Here is a 19,151-nt window from a genome sequence, read left to right on the forward strand (position 1 = left end):
TAATAACTTAAAATAGATACAGAAGACTGAGAAGTGGTGCCTTCCTTCTGCAGCCCTGAAAAGGGGCAGCGTCTGAAATACAGTCCAGGTGCACAGGTGAACCAGCTTTTCTCCGAACTCACGCTTCTCCTTGGAATCCAGTCCAGTCAGAATCCGGGTGCCTTTCCACCTCCTACCACATGCCGATCGGTAAGTGGCAGCTGTGCACATCTGGGGGTTCTCTGTCTGGCTATCTGCAAGTTTAAATCGTGTAATTTTCTTAGATCCAAAAATCACAGCTACGTGAACTAAAATGTAAGCTTCCAAGCACTTCCGTGAGAGCAGAAGTGCCTAGAAACTTCCCCACAGGCCGGCAGCATCTGGGTGTTTCTAAGCACCAGGGTTACGGAAGTTTTCACATTGCATCCAGCACAGAAGCTAGCGTAGGGGTGCACGACCCCCCGTGTCCCCCTGCTGACGGCACCTCCGGTGTCAGTCTGCATCCTCCTGAGCCCTGGACGGCCGCACTTCGAGCGTGATGACGGCGGTGATGGCGGTGAAGATGGCGGTCCTGATGCTGACGGTGAGTGATGGCCCTTCAACAGGGCTGACAGTGGAGTTTAACGGAGCGGTGACGAGGGACGCAGGAACAGTTCAGGGAGTTGGAGACACGGCAGAGCTCCTGGGGCCTCCCCACTCCAAGCCAGGGCCCACTGTGCTGCAGGATGAAGGGAAAACTGGGCCGGGGGCGGGGGAGCACATGCCCCAAGCTCTCTCCTCCCACCCTCCCCACCGACAGAGCCACCTGGAAGCCAGGGGAAGGAAGCCCCACATAGCCGAGGTGTGCAGGGGCTCCTGGGCTATGGGCAGGGGCCAGGTCTTGGGAAGTGGACCCCCAGCCTCTTCGTAGGTTGACCTGCTGAGTGAGAATCAGGTGGCAAGGGAAAGATGCGGCTGATGTCCTCAGGACCAGGACGGCGCACCGGGTCCCTGGGTGCTGAGAGCTCTTCTGGGGGCTCATGGGGCATCGGTGTTCCCACACCCTGTGACAGCCTCGCCATCACCCACCTCCCAAGCCCCCAGCAGCTGGCCCCTCATGAACCCTCTCCCCTACAGATCAGTGTGGATTTGTGCCTGGGGCCACCTCCCCCTTCACAGTGGATAACACTGTTTCCAGTACCGTCATTTTGAACAGCTCACCACAGAGACTCTCCAGTCACCAGTGCTTTCAGGGCCTCTCCGGACCGGGACTGCCCTGGGGCACACAGTGAGGTCAGACCACTCATCCAGGCTGCACCTGCCTCCTAGGCTACGGGTCGCTGAGCAGTTGGCGGGGGTGGAGCTGGGGGCGAGGGAGGCGTCCAAGAGGGGGCGTGGGTTTGCTGGTGCCTTCCAGACAGGCCCAGACCTGGCTGTGATCTTTCCATTTTACTTTTCTTTTTTTTTAATTTTTTCCATGTCAGTGAGTCTGTCTCTATTTTGTAAATAAGTCCATTTGTCTTTCTTTTTTTTAGATTCCACATATGAGTGATAGCATATGATAATTTTCTTTTTCTTTCTGGCTTCACTTAGTATGACAATCTCCAGGTCCACCCATGTTGCTGCACGTGGCATTATTTTATTCCTTTTTATGACCAAGTAGTATTCCATTGTATAAACACACCACAGCTTCTTTAGCCAATCCTCTGTTGATGGACATTGAGGTTGCTTCCGTGTCTTGGCTGTTGTAAATAGTGCTGCTGTGAACACTGGGGTGTATGTACCTTTTTGAATTAGAGTTCCCTCCAGTTATATGCCCAGGATTGGGACTGCTGGATCCCAGGGTAAGTCTGTGTTCAGTCAGTCTTTCCATTTTAAATGATACACCTCCGTACATGGCCAATGTTATGCTGGGGAATCAGACAACAGCTCACGGGGGCAATTCTGGCTGCAGACGCTAGTGTCCTAGGGTCTGGTGGTCAGCCCCCACCAGGGCAAGAGGCAAGCCAGCTGGCTTTTCAGATGGATGCTCTGGATGGCAGGAGAGGGCACTGGCTTTGTGCAAAACCCCAGGGGTCACCGGAAGCTCTTTACTGCAGCTCCCGCAGGGCCCGGCCCAAGCCTCCCCTGCCCCCCCTTCCACCAACGTCTCTTGGAAGTTTCGGGCAGAGTGCGTCCAAGGAGACATCGCCACTGGGGTGACCTTCCCAGCACCCCGGAGGGTGTGTCGCCAGCAGCTCCTGCCAGCGTCTCTGCCTTTCGCTCTCAGCCACAGCCCTGCCCTCTCCAGCGGGTCCAGATCTCTGTGCTGGGGGGCGGGGAAGGGAGGGCACTTTGCATGGATGCTTCCCTGAGCTGCAGTGGGGGTGGGGACAGCTGCTTCTCTGTCTATGGTTCCCAAGTCCTCCGGATGTGCCTCTGCTCACCACCCTCATGGCTCAAATCGCCGTCAGAGGTAGGCATTCTTCCTGTCGAATTTCTTGCTTCCAGTCACAAGGTAGGGTCTGTCTCCCGACTGGACCCTGTCGGATCCGAGTCAGCACTTGCTCTCCCAGAGCCTGTCCCCTGCAGCACTGGCCGTGGGCGCCCAGCCCCACTGGGTCGTGGCCTGAACCGGAGCGACGGCTTGGAACCCACAGAGGCCACCAGCATGGAAGGTAACGGGTAACGACACGGGCATTAAGACCAGGGTGTACCCCATAAAGAGAGCATCTCACTCTGCCCACTTATGTCCTAACCTTTGTGGCAAAAAGTGTTCTTGTAGGAACTGGCTGATGAGAAAGAAGGTAGGTGAGGAGGAGGTGCCACTGTGTGCGGGGGACACAGACAGCGTATCTGAGTAGGGGCTCCATGGACCTGAAGCTGATGAACAGATGCTCGGTGATTTACAGAAAACGATGAATTAGCCAAACATCGGTCCACTCGGGACCAGGAGCTTGAAAAGCAAGGTTTCTACCTGGGGAGCGCTTTCCCAGCCTGGTGTGCCGCCACAAACGCTTTTATTTTATTTATTTTATTTGGGGTGGGGAGGTCTTTAGGTTTATTTATTTATTTATTATTTGTTTCTTTTTAACGGAGACACTGGGGATTGAGCCCAGGGCCTCGTGTGTGCTAAGCTTGTGCTCTACTCCTGAGCTACACCCTCCCCCCTTCATCATCAATGTTTTTATGAATCTTTCAAAGTAGAGTATCTTTAGTTGAAACGCAATTTTGTTGCTTTTGTTGGAAGTCTAAGCCACAGAAATACACTCGTTTAAAATATTTATTAATTAAAAAAAATTTAAAATTTTTATACAAAGATGATGAGAAAAATCTCATGCAAACTCTGGACATATGAGAAAAAAATAACTCAAAGAGTAATCGGATGATTTTGTACAAAATAATCCTTTTGTAAGTGGGAGCCCCCCCACAGGCAGCGCAGCCCCCTCTCCAGGCCTGACGCCCCCGGGGATGGGGTGACCACCCTTTGGCCTGTGGGTGGTGCGTGGTCCATGTGTCAGGTGGCCACTGGTGTCACTATGGTGATGACGAATAGCCTACGCTACTACTCAGAAAACTAGACCGCGACGCGGGGACCCCGGCCAGGATGTCCCAACGGCATGGAGCTCCTGAAGACCCGAAGGATCTGGCGAAGGTTTTCAGAAGTTTCAGATAATCGGCTTGACTCATGAAAACGCGTTGAGACGGTGAGAGATGGCGCCCGTTTCTGCTGAGCTACGAACCTGCAGTGGATTTGTAGTCTGTCTATGTTACAAGTAATTTGCATAATTAAAACAATTAAGGGATCGACGTACCATGGCGATTGGAAACGCATCAAACTCTGAACGTGGTACAAAAGGGAGCTTCAATATGAAACAGTAATCCTCTGAGAAGGAAGCCCACGGGCCCCCTCGCTCGGCGACTCTCAGCCTTATTGCCTCTGTGCACACTCATCTCATTTTCCGTAGCCTGAGTCTGTTCTCCTTGTCCCGCTTCTTGAGAACAAGTATGAATTGGTTAAAAAAATGCTCCTGGTCCTTCCTTTTCTGGACAAGTCGAAACCTCTGGTCCCGGCCGTACTTCTCAGCAAACTCCTTAAACGTGGTCCTGAAAGACAAGCAGCGTCCTGAGACCCCTTCCTGGAGAGCGGGTCCGGGTGCTCTGCGCCCCGCGTGCCCGCGTGCTCGGGGTTGGGGCTGCATCCCCCAGAGCCAGCAGCTGGCTGCAGGGCCCGGGGAGCAGGACACTCGGGCAGGTGGACGAGCAGAAGGGAACAGCGCTGGGCCCCCGACACCTGTCCCACCTCACTCCCTATGTAACCTGCGGACCTGCCACCTCTGCGTCCAACCGGCCTCTGGAAATGAGCCTGGCCTCACCTGCCCCTCGGGCCCCGTCTCAGCCCGAGCCCCCCTGGCCGCCTGCGTCGCTGCTCGGCCACACAGGCCTTCCTCCATCCCCTGCCCTCGCCGAGCCCCAGTCTGCCGTGGTCTTTGCGTGTGCTAGTTCCTCTGCCTGGCACACCCTTCCGTATTTCCTCACCTGTCCCTGAAAGCCTTCTCATTCTCAGAAGCCAGGACCAGCCTGTCTTCTTCGGGAAACGCGCCTTGTCTAGAGGGTCAGGGAACTGGGCTCACCCTCGCACAGCCTTCATCACAGGCGTCATCTCCAGGAGCCTTACCTGCGCAGGTTGCCCTCCTCCCTCTGCTCGCTAGAGCAAGCATGTCACCTGCCCGGTTTTCTGTGGACCGTCCTGAGCGTCCAGCCCAGCGGCCGGGCACCTGCTAAGCTCCCAGATGCTGACTGAGTGAATCCATGATCGACAGGCCCGGGGTCCCCGTCAGAAACTCCAGTGAAGCCAGCCAGGCCAGGCGAGGGAGCGGGGCAGCTCAAAGGACAAACGGTGGAAGCAGCTTTGTGGGACGAATGGACCTTTGCCAGCACCGGGTCCCCAGGCTCCCTCTCCTCCCAGGCCTGAGCTCCGAGCCGGGGACTGTGACAGCTCCAGGCGCAGGGGCCCCGAGGAGCCCGGTCTCCCCAGCCTGCCCCTGCCCGAGCCGCCCTCGTGGGGAGCTGGGGCCGGAGCTGCTCGCCCTGCCCCAGGGGTGCCTCTCACGCCTCCCGTTTATCTTTGCGGAGAGTTTTGTATTTCACTGCAGCTATTCAGTTGTTGTGTTCAGTTATTATAACTTAAAAGTTCTTCTTTATACATGAACAATGAGATTACACTGACAGGGCTGTTAGGAAACAGGACGGTAATTAGCGGTCACATCCCCACCACTGTCACTCACGTCGCCTCAGTCCTTCCTGACCAGCACGGCCGCCTCCTGTCACCTGCAGACCTGCCGGGGCCCCCCTCCAGGGTCCTGTCACCCTCCAGGGTCCTGCTGCTCCCCCACATCTTGGAGAGAAAACACTCCTCTCTGCTTTTCGACCTCCTCCCTCCCTCCCTCTCTCCCCGCTCCCCACCCGTCCCCACCTCCTTCCGTGATGTCACAATCCCCGCGAGATGCGGCCAGCGCACACTTATTTGAGCTTCCATCACTGATCTGCGTGGGAAAAGTAAGACGTGGAGGGTCACTGGGGGCCCGTTATTTCGGTCCCGTCTGAGGAAGCCTAAGCATTTTTAAGCAGTGCCTGGGCCGAGCCCCTTCTAGGTAGGTCCTACCCTGGGCACCGCTAAAAAGTGTCCCGGAGAAGGAAAGAGAACGAAGGCTCTGTGGCTCCTTAGCCACCCCCCGGGGGCAGCCTGGCTTACCGCTGACCCTGGGGGACCATCCAGGGAGCCGGGAAGTCCTCTGAGTCCCTGGCACTGGGTCTCCCTTTCCCGGGGTGACTAGGAGCGTGGCTGCCCGCGGCTGAAGGATGTGGCCGCTGTGACCAGAGTGCCCATCCCACAGCCTGCCGCGCACGCAGCTCAAGACCAGGTCCCCAGAGGCTCCTCCCTCCTTCCCGAGACCCCGAGAGCTGGGCAGGGCTGGGAGCTGGCCCTGGCCTACCACTGCGGCCAGGATCAGAGCCAACATGGCTAGAGGTGTGGCCACAGACACTGAGGCACCTGCCCTGAACCCGCTGGCGGCCCGCGGGCGGCGCCCAGAATGCACAAGGACACCTGTGCAATGGCAGGAAGGAAACGGAGCGGGGATCTTGAAAGGGCTTTGAACGGTTGCAGAACTAGCCACCTTTGAAATAAAAACGGTTTTATAATTATAAAAGTAATAGACTCCCAGTGTACATTTAAAAAAAATAGCCAGCAGTTAAATCCAACTTCAAAGCAGAGTAAGTTTCCCTCTCTCCTCGTTTCTACCACTCATTTTCCCCAGTTGCCCCCATGTTCTGCGTACTTGTCCTTTGCCTTCATGATACATTCATGGAGGGGATACACGCCTTACGGTTAACGCTTTACCAGTGGACAGACAGAGAACACAGCTGAGTGTCTTCAGTGGGAGCCCCAGGACCAATGGTGAGACCCCTGCTGGGCCTGCCAGGCCCCCCGTGTCTCGCCCACACTCCTAGTCGCCTGTGAGGCGAGGCAGCTGTCCCGCGGGCGAGGACCCGGAGCTGTGAGGGTCCCAGTGCCTCACTCCGCGGCCGAGGCCAAGGAGGGGCAGGCCGTGCTGTGCTCTGAGCTGGAGGCTCCAGAAGCTTCTCCCTGCGCCCTGGGCTCACCGTGCTGGGGGCAGAGCAAGCCCCAGCTGCACCCCAGCGTTCTCATAGGAGGTCGCCTTTCACAAACCATTAGACCCACGTTTGCTTTTCTAGGTTCACATTTGGTGACGGGGGTAATTCACACCAATTTCTCCTGTCCATACAGTACCTATCCTTCACACAGCTGGAGGTGTTTTATCAGGACTATGGGACCAACACTAAGGTACATGACCCAGTCAATGCCAGGCGAATTAACCAGTTACCGATCAAAATGTAGATGCCTGCACACTGTGTAGGGAGCAAACGTCAGTTAATGTCTGTTTACATATAACTTATTTATGCATTGTTATTGAAAACGCACAGTGTCAGCGTTATTATTATAAATAATAATGCATAAATGTCTATTTAGAAATAATGTCCATTTAAAATAAAAACACATCAAAATCAGTCATTTCCACTCATAAAAGCTATGGCTGTACAATCCTAAACACAGGATGTGTGCATTAGGGTTTTGAATGTCAGTCAGTGGAAGCTAGTTTCAAAGAGGAGTTAAGCTTATGTATTTCTCTTTTTTCTAACGTCACTTTCCTATTAGTTTACGTCACGGGAGTAATGCCTGATGGCTGTAGGTGAGTGTGACAGCCAGGTTCACCCGGCCCTGCCGCCTGATTGGCGCATCTTCCTTCCGCACCCTGGACAGCCGCCGAGGCGTGTGGTACCCTGGGGGCTGGCGGGGTGCCCTCGGCTGCTGCCGTGTGCTGTTTTGCATTTTTACTCCTTGATCATTAGATCAGGAATTAGACCCCATCTCACGGGGGCCGACCTATTGATGAGTTATTCTGGTCTTCGAGTCAGGGCAGCTGACGTGTGGAAACCACGCAGGGCAGACAGCAGGGCCAGGGTGTCTTTGGTCAGCAAACAAACAAATTGCTGGGGTGACGGGGAAGTGGGTCGGGGACCACACCGGGGAGAAGGCGGCTCCCGTCCCCAGCGCAGCACGAAAATCACTCTCTGACGTCTATACCTATCCACTTTTTAATGTTTTCTTCTCTTTTTTTTCTGTTAAGAAACATATCCTGTGAGAAGGAATGTAGTTCGAAGTGTAGTCTCATTTCTAGACAGTGTACAGCATTATAATGTGTGACACTAGGAAAAAACCCAGAAAATGGCAAAAACATAAATAAAACAAAATTACACTTTTGATGTCTATGAAACGGAGGTCACATGATTCAACCTCAACAGCCTTTAAAAGCCCTCTGTCAAAATCTGGTCAGTTCCCAGCCCCGGAAATTGCCTGGCGTGCCTGTCTCTCCGTACCTGGGTGACAGCTTCGACTCCTCCAGAAGCTTCTTGAATTCCTCTTTGGCTAGCAGCAGCTTGCTTTTCTTCTCCTTGTATTCTTCCTTTATTCTGGTCTTGACAAACTGTTCGAATATCTTAAGACACACAAAAGAAAACTGTTACAAGAACGCGTATCAGAAATGAAATCTTGTGTTTCGCACACGACGCGGCAGTGAGAATCCGAGGTAAGCCTGTCTTTCTCGCAGCTGCTGGAGCTGCGAGCAGCAGCCTTCAGTTAGGCCACTGAGATGAGACCACGTGTCTGCATAACTCCACCCGCTTCCCCGCGAGGCCCATGCGCGTCTGCGTCCAAGCACCCTCTCGGGGTCAAACCCTGAATCCACCCGCTTAGAAACTCAGAACGAGCGGGTGGTGGGCATGGTCAGCAGTGAGGGGACCCGGCCCCAGGGCTTGGTGTCCGTGCTGGGGAGCCCCGGCAGCGGCAGGCCTGGTCTCCCCGACGTTCACATCCCAGCCACTGAGGCGCTGTGACACGCGGAGTCCGCAATTTGTCCCAGTAAATTGCTGTGGCAACATAACTGGCACTTGAGCCTCAGAATGCCTTTGACCTGTGAAAAGACCTTGGCCCAGCACCCCGTGATGTCCCTCACCCGAGGCGCAGGGGCGCCCACTTGTGAGCGAGGGGGCTGGCTCCCCAGGGGCCGCCGGCACGCTCCTGGGTGTCACGGAGGCGCCCAGCGAGGAGACCGGACCCTCGGGCGCTGCACTCGCACTTGACGGGTAGTGGGTCCTGAGAGCTGCCTCGACAGGAAACCCGTTCCTTCACCTGAGTGATACGAATACCGTCTGGTAGCAAGTGCATCTGCGACCCTGAGAAGGTTTCTCTTGGGAACTGGCAGCCAGCATAGCAAAATGCCACCAGGGAACCCCTCTTTGCAGTGGACCATAGCGTGACCTGGTTAGACCGAGACCACTCACAGAATGTGCTAACCTCAGAAAGCCGTCATTTGCAGACTAAAGCCAAAGGGAGGCGGAGACAGCTGTTCCCTCCCAATGCTCCCCAAGCCTCAAGAAACACTAACGAAAGGGTAAACTGGAGATAATCAGATGTGTCTGCAAACATGAGTAACAGGGTCGGTAAAAAGCCCCCATGTGACCCTGTGAGGCCAGTAAGGAGCAGTCCTGACTTGCCCGTCACCGGCCACTGCAGGTGCTGGGAGCCGACCTGCGTGCTCGGGGCGTCTCTGCGCCCCTGCGGGGGGGCCAGAGCTGGGAAGCGACCACGTGGCGGTTACAGAATGGGCCTCCTTCGGCTCCGCCTGACCGTTTCAGATTCCATTTCGGGAACAGCAAGGCTTTATAGGATTATAAATACAAAAGGCCGCTTGCCTCCTGCAGAATCGTCAGTGAGATGAAATATTCACGAACAGGACTTAGACGGAGGACGTGCGTCTGGATTTAAGAATATGATCAACTTATCTCCCTTTCAAGGGAAGTGGAAATGTAAGCTCTCCAGTTCTCTTATAATTTAAGCTAATAAAAAAGGTGAATGCAGGGTGATTATCCAAATACACGTGTGGGGCTCCATCACTAGTCGGAGTTTTGCTCTGTTAATTTTAAATCTGGGACGCAGCCCTGGTGGGCAGGGGGTCAGAGCCGGCAGGAAGGAGCTGCCTCTCTCCGCCGAGAACCGTTTATCCCTCTAACCAGATTTCGCTCTCTCCTCCGCCTTTGCTCCGTTGCTTTATTTATGCTGCTGTAATTTAATATAACAGTTTTTTCCCCTCGTTTTTAACAAATTACACCGGTATTATTCAAAGTGGGGCATGACTTTTTAAAAGACAGACCATTGGCCATTACCTCGTCATGGCGCGTTCTGGTGAAACAAAATGAAACACGGTTTGTTACCATAGAAACAGGGCTGGTGAGCACTCCCAGGACCCCTGCTCTCCGTTTGGGCTCGTTCACGTCTCCTTTGCAGCTCCCGTACGGGGATGGTTGCAATTCATACGCCATGAGCCTCAGTTTTCCCCACCGGACACCATGGGACAGTAGGTCCCAAACAGATTCCATGTCTGGGGCTTCCTCGCCTGATTCACTCGTAAACAGGACTGTGAATGGGGTCCAAACAGTGTCTCCCTCATCCGTCAGCTTCAGTCCCTCGCCTCGCAGAAAGCGCCGCCCTGCCGCTGCGCTGGGCTTGGCTCCACGCGGGGACCAGGTGTGTAACCCGAGGCCCCGGGGCCGGAGCAGGCGGCTGCCGGGGAGCCTGCATCCTCCTTCCCGGGGGGCTCTGGGACCTCGCTGCGGTGTTGAAAGGGGCCTGGCGCTCCCCCTGGGCGACTTCGCAGGGACGTCTGAGGGCTCCCCCCAAACTCAGGCTCCCAGAGTTGGCGGACGGACCCTCTAGTCTGCTCTGTCTGCACCTCGAGCCTCCCGGAAGGCGCGGCCCGCTCTGGGCAGTGCCTGCCTCCCGGACCAGTTCCTCTGGGTCCAGCCCCCCAGCTCCGGCGCGTGAGCCTTGTGCCTGGGCCGCCCCGCAGGCAGCAGGAGGGCGGGATGCCCTGCCCTGCCCACGAGCCAGTTCCGCGCAGCCCAGGTGGGGCGGCGCGCCTGCCGTCTGAGGGGCGGGACGCGAGCACCACGTCAGCCGGGCTTTTCTTCAAGGTGTGCAAGGTCTTACACCTTCAGTTGCCTCTAAAGGGGCGATGGCTTCTGAAAACATCCACGAGCTGGAGAGGGAGCTGCAGTGGCCACGGCCGGCGGCGCCGGCTGTGCTCGTTACGGCTGCCGGCGCCGCGGTCACAGACCTGAACGGGCGTCCTACGGGTGTGGTCGCGCTGGCTGGCGGGACCCCTGGTCCTCCCGGTCCCGGCTCACCTGGGCCCCGCTGCCGGACCCCAGGCGCACGCCGGGGGCCGGGCCCACGGAGGCCTCCCCTCCCACGACCCTCCCGGGCTCCTGCCTTCGGTGGTGGCTCCTGACCACCTGCTCTCTTTCTTTTTGGTGTTAGCTCTTTTTCTTTTAACTGAAGTGTGGTCGACTTACAATGCTGTGTTAATTTCTGGTGTGCAGGGCAGTGACTCAGTCACACACACACACACACAGCACTTTCCATGTGACTTTCCCCTGTCGGCTGTATCAGGCATGGAACACGTCCCCTGTGCTGTGCAGTGGGGCCTTGTTGTTCACTGCTGACCCGCTTTCCCTGGGCGCCCTCTGCACTCAGGGCAGAGGGATCGGAACCGGAACCAGAGACTCAGACGCGGCCCCTCGATCCTTCTGGAATTTATCTCAGAACCCCTCTCGGGGCTGCTCCGCGAGCTTCGGCCCCAGCAGGACTGACAGCTCACGCCTCACGGCTCCGGCCCCGCCCGCCGGACACACGGCCCGTCCCTCTGTCCGGCTGCCTCACCTGGGAGGCAGCACGGGCTCCAAGACTTGACTTGTGAGCCAGCCAGGCCGACGCCTGCCGAGTCTCCTTCCAGGCAGCTGCCTCTAACCCACTCTTGCTTTCCTGGGGACCTGCGTTCTAGAAACGTCCCCCCATTCCTTACACTGCTGTCGTCCCCTGGACCCTCTCCTATTTCACTGCTACTTTTTAAGATCTTAATACAGTCATCGAGGGTGTGATTAATGTTCCCCAAAGCTGAGTTGCCATTTTAAACACGAGTGTTTGTCTTGTGGGGCCACAGCCAGATGGTGTGCTGAGAACAGGTACTAGGATGACCTCTCTCTGCACCTGTAACTCTCACTGTCCACAGGCTCACAGGCGCTCAGCCCTCACGGCTGCCCCAAGACGCGGTGAAGACGCCGCGCGCCCGCTCGCCCGCAGGGGTCTCCGGAAGGAGCGCCACTGACCCGCAGCCCGGCTCCGGCACCAGGTCCTACCTGTCTGCGCTCCTCGGGGTTGAGCAGGAGATAGCGCGGGTCGAACACGATTTTGTGTAGTTCTTTCTCCCAGGTGGAAAACGCTGACACCTGAAGAAAGATATTCAATAAAGTTGCTTTTAGCATCTAACGCTGAGCCCGGAATCGCACTGAAATGATCAATGATGAGAAACAGCATAAAGGAACCGGGGCTGAGTGACACAGCATCGTTTAAAAGTGTTAGGCATGGCAAACTTTGAAGAAAATCAATATTTAGAACATTGGAGACTTTAATTCCTAGACTCATAACACGATTTCTCCCTGGGATATCTTCCAAGGCCACGTGGTCTGATCTAAGCCCCAGTTACATCCGTGAAGCTGAGATGTTCTGAAATGTCACGTCTTGAAAGGAGAAATTTTATTTGTAAAAATGTTCAGGATGCCCCAGGCCGTAGCAGAGGCCAGTGTCTTGCAAATGGTTAGAGTTTAGCACAATGTCAATTGATTTTTAATCAACAGTTAACCCTTTTTGAGGCAGGTCATTTTTTTTTTTACAAACTACCTTATTTTGCAGTAGTTTCAAATTTACAGGAAACTTGCAAGCATGTTACGAAGTCACCATCCACCCCACACCCAGTGTCCTGCGCTGTTAGCGTCTCAACGTTAGTGCAGTCGATTTGTCTACACCGTTATGAACAGAGTGCTCACCCCGCTCAGACTTCTTTAGTTTTTACCCAACTGTTTTTGCTGCCCCAGGGCTCCACCCAGGCCCCACTTCACATTTGGTCTCATGTCTCCTTAGGCAACTCTTAAAAGGGGGTCCTGACCCACCTCTTGAGACGGGGCTGTCTCTGTAAGTTATTTGGAATTCTTGTCCATTCTCCCAACTTTACTAAGGTATTCAAGCGTTTATTTGCAGCAGGACAGACCCCTGGATGCTGATTTCACACTTTGAGTTATAACCTAACGTGACTTCATTGTTCTTTATGCTCAAATTCTTCCAGGTTTGGCCGCTGAGAGCTGTTGCGGTTGGCTCCTGTGTTCCGGGGACATTCTCCCATCTTCTTGGTTTTGGGGCCCTTCAAAATGCTCCAGAGCCTTCTTTGCTCTCCCTGTGGCCCTAGGGTCGGCATTCTCCAAGAAGTCCTGGCTCCTCTTGACTGGGGCTGGTGTCTGGGGCCGGGATCTGGGTGCCAAGTGTGCTCATTGTACTGGCATGTTGTTGCTTCCAGACTCTGTCAGCTGATGGAGCAGTGAAGTGTTTAAGTCATCCAAAAATAATCTATTCATTTAAAAGCACAGACTAAACATTGACTGTATCTTAGGCCCCTGCTAAATGCTGAGAATTCAGAGAAAATAAGTCAAGGCCACTGAGAGCAGAGAGCCCATGGCCCCAGGCGAGCAGGGAGCTCGTGGTCCAGGGTGAGCTGGAGTGTTCAGGAGGCGCTGTCCGTAGAGCAAAGCCAGGCTCTGTGAATGCTGTGAAACGTGGAGATACACGGGGTTGAACGCTGGGGATGAAGGAGGCCATGAGGGGCTGGAAAGAGGCAGGGGAGACAGACAGAGCAGGGGAGCAGGATGCTCCCAGACCCGCTTAGGAACCAGGGCCTTGTCCTGAGAGCAACGGGAGACAGAGAGGCAGATGTGATGCGATTTTAGGAGCCGGGGTGGAGGATGAACTCTGGGCACTGCGGAAGGGAAGCCAGCGGGCAGATCACACAGACAACATCCCTTCGCAGTCCTGCTTCTGAGCAGGTGAAACGTTTCTGATACAGGAACTATTTCAATAGACACGTGCTTTGCTTGGCACATCATAACACACGGATTTTTTTAATTGACAATTTCAATCTTCAATAGTAAAAATCAAAGCTCTTTTTCATACTGTAAGCTCTTTTATCGTCAGGGTGACCCGACTCCACCTGGGGATTTTTCTCAGTCAGCTGAGAACGTGGTGAAGTGTGGACTCGTCGCAGGGGCTGGGGGGAGGGACTGCGGGAAAATGTAGGACAGAGGGGCTCCCTGTTCTTTGACAGCAGACCCTGGACCACGTGACCATTAGGGTGGTCATGGAGAGGGGGATACGCTGACCCAATTCAGCCCGTTCATGTGGGCATCTGCCCGCCTTGGAGGGACCTGCAAACCCCAGGGGCCCCAGCTCTGTAGGGAGGGCAGGCGATTATTAAGAATCGGTGTCTCAGTAACTGAGTCCACAGGCTTGTTGAGAATTTTTGGAGCTCTAGATGTACACTAAAATATATTAAAAAAATAGTATATTATCCTTGTCTCCAGAGGACTTTACCATCCGTAAGCAAGGCAAGGTGAGCGTCTCTACAAGGACTGTCATTTGTGATGATGAAACAGAAGCCATCATGTTGCCTGACCGTCAAGCTAACGGACACTTGAAGCTCAGAGGAGGATGGCCGTGCTTGGTGGGGGGGGCCTGGGACAGCAGCTGGAGTGGAAGGGAAGTCTGGACTGTGGAGTCTGAAACGGGGCCCTGCAGTGGGCACAGCCTTGTCTGTCAGACGGATTGTTCACAGAGAAGGACTCGGTAGCTGCCGTTCCCTTAACCATGCAACTCCCTTATGACACAAGCCCAGCCACTCTGGTCCACACAGTCACGCTGCCAGTAAGTTCATTCCATGGGGCAGGGACTGCGACCAACACCGCCTTCTTACTGGAGGCCAATGGGCAGCCATTCTCAGCTCCCGGGGCCCCGCCGTACCCCGCCAGGGGCCCCTCCACAATAGGGCGGCTTCAGCAAAGCCAGGAGGAAACCTCTACAGGGACCCAGCCCTACAGAACAGAGTCACAGCGCCCCGGGGGCTCCCCCTCCTGTTCACAGGCCCGCCCGCTCTCGAGGGAGGGCTGGTTCAGGAGCTGAACGGGGCGGTGTGAGCAAACCTTGGGGCCACAGCAGGCCCCCGAGATGGTGTGTGTTACTGCCTCTTACTTGACCTTCACTTCCCAGGCGTGATCTCCATCCCTCCTCCCACCTGACAGGCCTCTGATTCTTTGGCATCTTATGTGCGATTCGGTCCTTGACTCAGGGAATTCTCCAGACCATTTTAGACTCTTTCCTGCCAGAGTCCAGTCCTTCCCTGCAGCCTGACTGCGCGATGTAGTGGCCCCGTCTCCCTGCTGGACCCCGTTCCACGATCTTCACGTCACCAGCCGACCATCAGCCATGTACTCCCAGGAGCGTCTGAGCCTCTCAGGGCGCTGCCGCTGACTCGGAGCCAGCGGCGCAGTCCACGCTGCCTGTCTTGCGGGAGAGTGTGGGTTTCTTCGATGTTCCGGGCCGTTAGGCTCCCGCGCGTCCACATTGAATCCCCGCCCACTGAGAGTCAGGAGAGCAGGGCCTCGGGTCACACCAGCCCCTTCCAGCTCCTGCAGCCTGGCCCTCCTGCCCCCAGGCTCCCCTCTGCCTCATTCTCAGGGTCTGAGTTGCACTCTGTTCGCTGCCGTTTCCACCATGGAAGACACCAGAGCTGGTCGTTTGAAACACAGGCACAGAGAAGGGGTGGGAGTGGCCGGGGTGCAGTTCCCAGACCCCACAGCTGACGCCGTGAAAGGGAAACTGTCAGCAGGTGTCAAGGCCCGGGCAGGGGTCCGAGGCCGGCGCCCGGCTGGCCGGCACGCGGGCGTCCTGCGCGGCACCGTCTGCACTACAGGTGTCCCTGCAGGAGAGATGACAGGTGCGGGGGTGCTGCAGTTCCGAGGGGAGACGCTGGCACCCTCTGAGTCACAGAGACCGGGTCTTTCCTTTTATGGCTGTTTTCAATGTTATCCCAGAAACATAACCTTGTTTAAAAACCCCAACGCGTTTTGCCAGAACGAGCAGCAAAATGGTGACCTCACCCCCGCGGCCCTTGGGGGAGGTCGTCTCGTACCAGGGTGAACGTCATGGTCTCCTGACAGCTCTTCCGTCCTCCAGCATCATTCTCCCTCGACCCACAGCCCTCTCCTTCCTGAGAGCTCTTTCTCCAGCCCTGAGACTAGCGGGCCAACCGTCAGCCGGCATGCAGAGTCCTCGGTCTGGCCCCAGCTGCCTTCCCAGCTTCAGTGCGGCCGCGTCCTGTTCAGTCGCGCTCTGAGCAGCTCCCTCGCTGGCCAAAGTCCCTCGATGGTGCGCACGCCCGGCGGCGGGGCACGGCCAGGGCGACCCTCTCTTGGAAGCCGCTGTGCGGGGACCTGTCCCCGATGAGACTGGTTCCAACCTCAGCTCCAGCTCCACAAAAACCTCTCTGGATTCCAGGAGTGGGTCTTGTGTTGCCCCTGGGGTGACTCAACTTTCGAGAAAGGGGACCATGTACAGGAATGTGGTGTGAGAGCGTTGGTGAGGGCTAAAAAGCAAGATAATCCTGCCAATCCTGCCAGCGGGCCGTGCCCAGGGCCGTCGCCCTCGGGGTCCTGACCACCAGAAGGTGCCCTCAGGCACCCAAAGGAGACAGATGCCTTTCATCTCCAAAACCAAAGGCTGTTTGAGTATCTGTCAATCCTCGGGTCACAGAAAAGGCCAGGAGCCCATCCACCAGAGAAAAAGGAGGTGGCTGAGCCCTGAACTGTATGGCGGGGTCGTCCATCCCTGAGGGGTCTCCCAGGCCGGGCGCTGAGTCAGCACAGGGGTCCGGGCTCCCCTCTGCCCGGGGGGCGGTCGTGGCTGCTCGTGCACCTGGGATGTCTGTCTGTCTGTCTGTCTGCACCTCGTGCTCAGCTCAGCCCAGATGCAGGGCTGGGTCTTCCCGGGACCTCCTTTTGGGCTGACGTCCATGCAAACACAAACCCGTTTCTTTAGAAGCTAATGTTCTTGACCAGCTTTGATGCTCAGACACCTGCATTTACTCTTTGCCCCTCAGTGACTGCAAACACTGACCTGTTACCCAGGGCAGAGCCGTTCATCCTGAGTGGGGAGTTCCCTTCTGGTTTTTACAACCAAGTGTCCAGCCCCAACCCCTGACCCAGCACCACCCACCTCCATGGGCGGCTCTCCAGCCCCTGCAGAGCCCAGATTCCACTCCCTGCAGCTGACTCTCCCCCAGGCCCTCCGCTCCTAAGCACCCCGGGCCCCACCGCCCTGACGACGCAGCTCAGGTGTGAGGAGGTGCCCAGCCAGCGCCATGCCTGTCACACCTCCTTCCTCTGCCTCCCCTCCTCCCACGCTCCCTGTGCCCGCAGGCTCAACCCCCAACAAACCCGAGTTTTTTGTAATTAGCGCTCAAGTCATCACCCTCCTTATCCCATTTCCTGGAACGCAAGCTGCGTCTTCTGTTTCCGGCTTTGGAGGTCCTGACAGTTAAAGGCGGGAGCTGGACTCAGCGCAGGGGACGTGAGCAGCCGGTGCTCCTGGCTCAGTCCAGCCAGGGAGGTGGTATCGTCTCCGGGATTGTCTAGAAGCAGCGTGGGATGGGGCTTGGGTACCGGCGGCACATTTGGGAGGTGATTCCAGGTGTGCTGGGAGGAGAAAAGCCAAGGGCGGTGCCTGAGCGACCAGGTGACCCCTGGGCCGTGGGGTGAGGTCCTTCGGGGAAGCTTGGAAGACGCATGTAGAACATGCTGGAACCTGCCTGCAATTTGTCCCGTGACGTGGAAGTAGGGGATCGCCCCGACCCCCTTCCCTGGCTGAGTGTTGTCTTGGAGGTGTTCAACCCCCAAATTTAGGGGGGGGAGTGGTCACATGTGGAAAGTTCCCCTGAGCCCAGGTGAGCCAGGCGACCCTTGGTGAGCCCAGAAGTGACCAAGGGGCTGCTTGCTTCCCCCGAACTCTGGGGCAAGTCGACCCACTGTCACCTCCCAGTGCTCAGTGCTTTACCAATGTTGGCACTTCCTTTTCGTATTTTGATGGATAAAATACTTCGCACTGTTATTCCACCACAGCTCAGCTAATTTGACTTCCTTTTCGCATGAAGGATAGTTCTAACCCGGTTCTAGGAATTAGCGGTTCACGGTCCCCCCAAGGTCATCTTCACAATCAGCCCACTCCCTGCTCGCTGACACGGTGGCCACGGTGATATTTAGAGCTGAGCTGCCGCGCATTCAGCACACGCAGCTGACCCGGGACAGAGGAAGCCAAGAGAAAGCACAAGTCAGGAGAAGAACACTGAGATTCAAAAAGTCATGAATAGTCAACACCTGCGCTTCTTACAGCCCGCGCTGGCGCAGCGCCGGCCGAGCCGGCTCTCGGGAGCTTTCAGACAGCACTAGGGGAAGGCATTGCACAAAAGGGACTTTTTCCGGAACACTCTGGTATATAGTAGACGTCAAGTGTTGACAGCGTGTAGGAAACACCCCCCCCCACCAAAAGTGCCTGCATCGACGTGACCGTGAGGGCGCTGCCTGAAACAGCACCAGCGGGACACAGACAGAACAAATGGAGAGGGGGGATTCTGAACTGACAATGATAGACTATCGTGCTCTTACCAAAAATGTTTTCCCAAGGTTTATAAGAATATTTTTAAAATGCATAAAAGGGACAAAACAGTGTTTAAATATATAAATGAGATTGAATCTTGTGACGCTGACTATGCTGAAAGAGTTGGTTCAGCCACGATCAGCCACAGGTCAGTCTTGGTTAGACTGTCTAGGAAAAATGTTTGTTCTTGATATTTCTTTAAAATCTGTTTTTAGGGGAAAAAACACTAGAAGGAATTGTACCCATTGATGGGGATGACTGTCCCTCAGGGCAGGATTTCAGGTGCCCTTTTTCTTCTTCTTGGCATTCTTTGTATTCCGTGAATTCTGTGATGAGCACGTGTTCCTTGGGTAGCACAACTTTATTTTGTTAGTGGTGTGACCATGCGTCTTGCGAGACTTTGAGGAGTTTTCATAGGAACATGAAGCAGACAAGTTCCCACGAGGCCGATCCGCTTGCTGGGGCAGACGCTGCGGGTGTTCGGGACCCCAGGGCTGCAGCTCGGGCCCCGTCTCCGGGCCGTCTCGCCCGTGACGCCCGCACGCCCGTGGGGATGCCGAGCCCCTCCCCGCGTCCTGGCCCGGGTACCGCTGTGGCTCCAGAGAGGCCATCACCCACCGGGGGGCCCTCCTGCTGTTGGGAGGAGATGCTGGGCCCAGGTGGCTGGAGGACGCCTGGCAAAGAGCCTCTGTTTCATTTGTACTAACTTTGCACCAACAGCCTCATGGTGGTCGCCCGTCTGAGCACAGAAAGGCTCGGGTGTGCGGTCTGTGTGGTACTCATTCTAGCACAGACTTGGATCCAAACTCCAGGGGGCTCATCTGGCCATGGCATCGGTCTATCTCCCCAGGGCTGCCCACGGCCAAGGGGCTGGCCAAGGGTCACCTGCCGAGGGCCTGACCTCAGAGGGCCTGAGTCAAGATCCAGGGTTACGGAAAAGTCTTTCCTTCCTGGCCCCCGGGAAGGCCGTCCCTACTTCCAAGGG

The 19,151-nt window shown here is 56.0% G+C and overlaps 1 protein-coding gene across 1 annotated transcript in view; it reads right to left on the minus strand.

The window, feature by feature from the left end:
* Positions 1-3,269: 3,269 nt before the first annotated feature.
* Positions 3,270-19,151, minus strand: part of TCERG1L (transcription elongation regulator 1 like) — a 171,655-nt gene continuing 155,773 nt past the window's right edge. The window contains exons 10-12 of the mRNA XM_072972382.1: positions 11,776-11,865; positions 7,900-8,018; positions 3,270-4,044 (exon numbers count right to left, since the gene is read on the minus strand). Of these exons, the coding sequence (XP_072828483.1) occupies positions 3,888-4,044; positions 7,900-8,018; positions 11,776-11,865 (366 nt within the window). The 3' untranslated portion in view covers positions 3,270-3,887. The remainder of the gene's footprint in view (positions 4,045-7,899; positions 8,019-11,775; positions 11,866-19,151) is intronic.

This window comes from Vicugna pacos, chromosome 11 (genome assembly GCF_048564905.1).
Source record: "Vicugna pacos chromosome 11, VicPac4, whole genome shotgun sequence".
NCBI lineage: Eukaryota > Metazoa > Chordata > Mammalia > Artiodactyla > Camelidae > Vicugna > Vicugna pacos.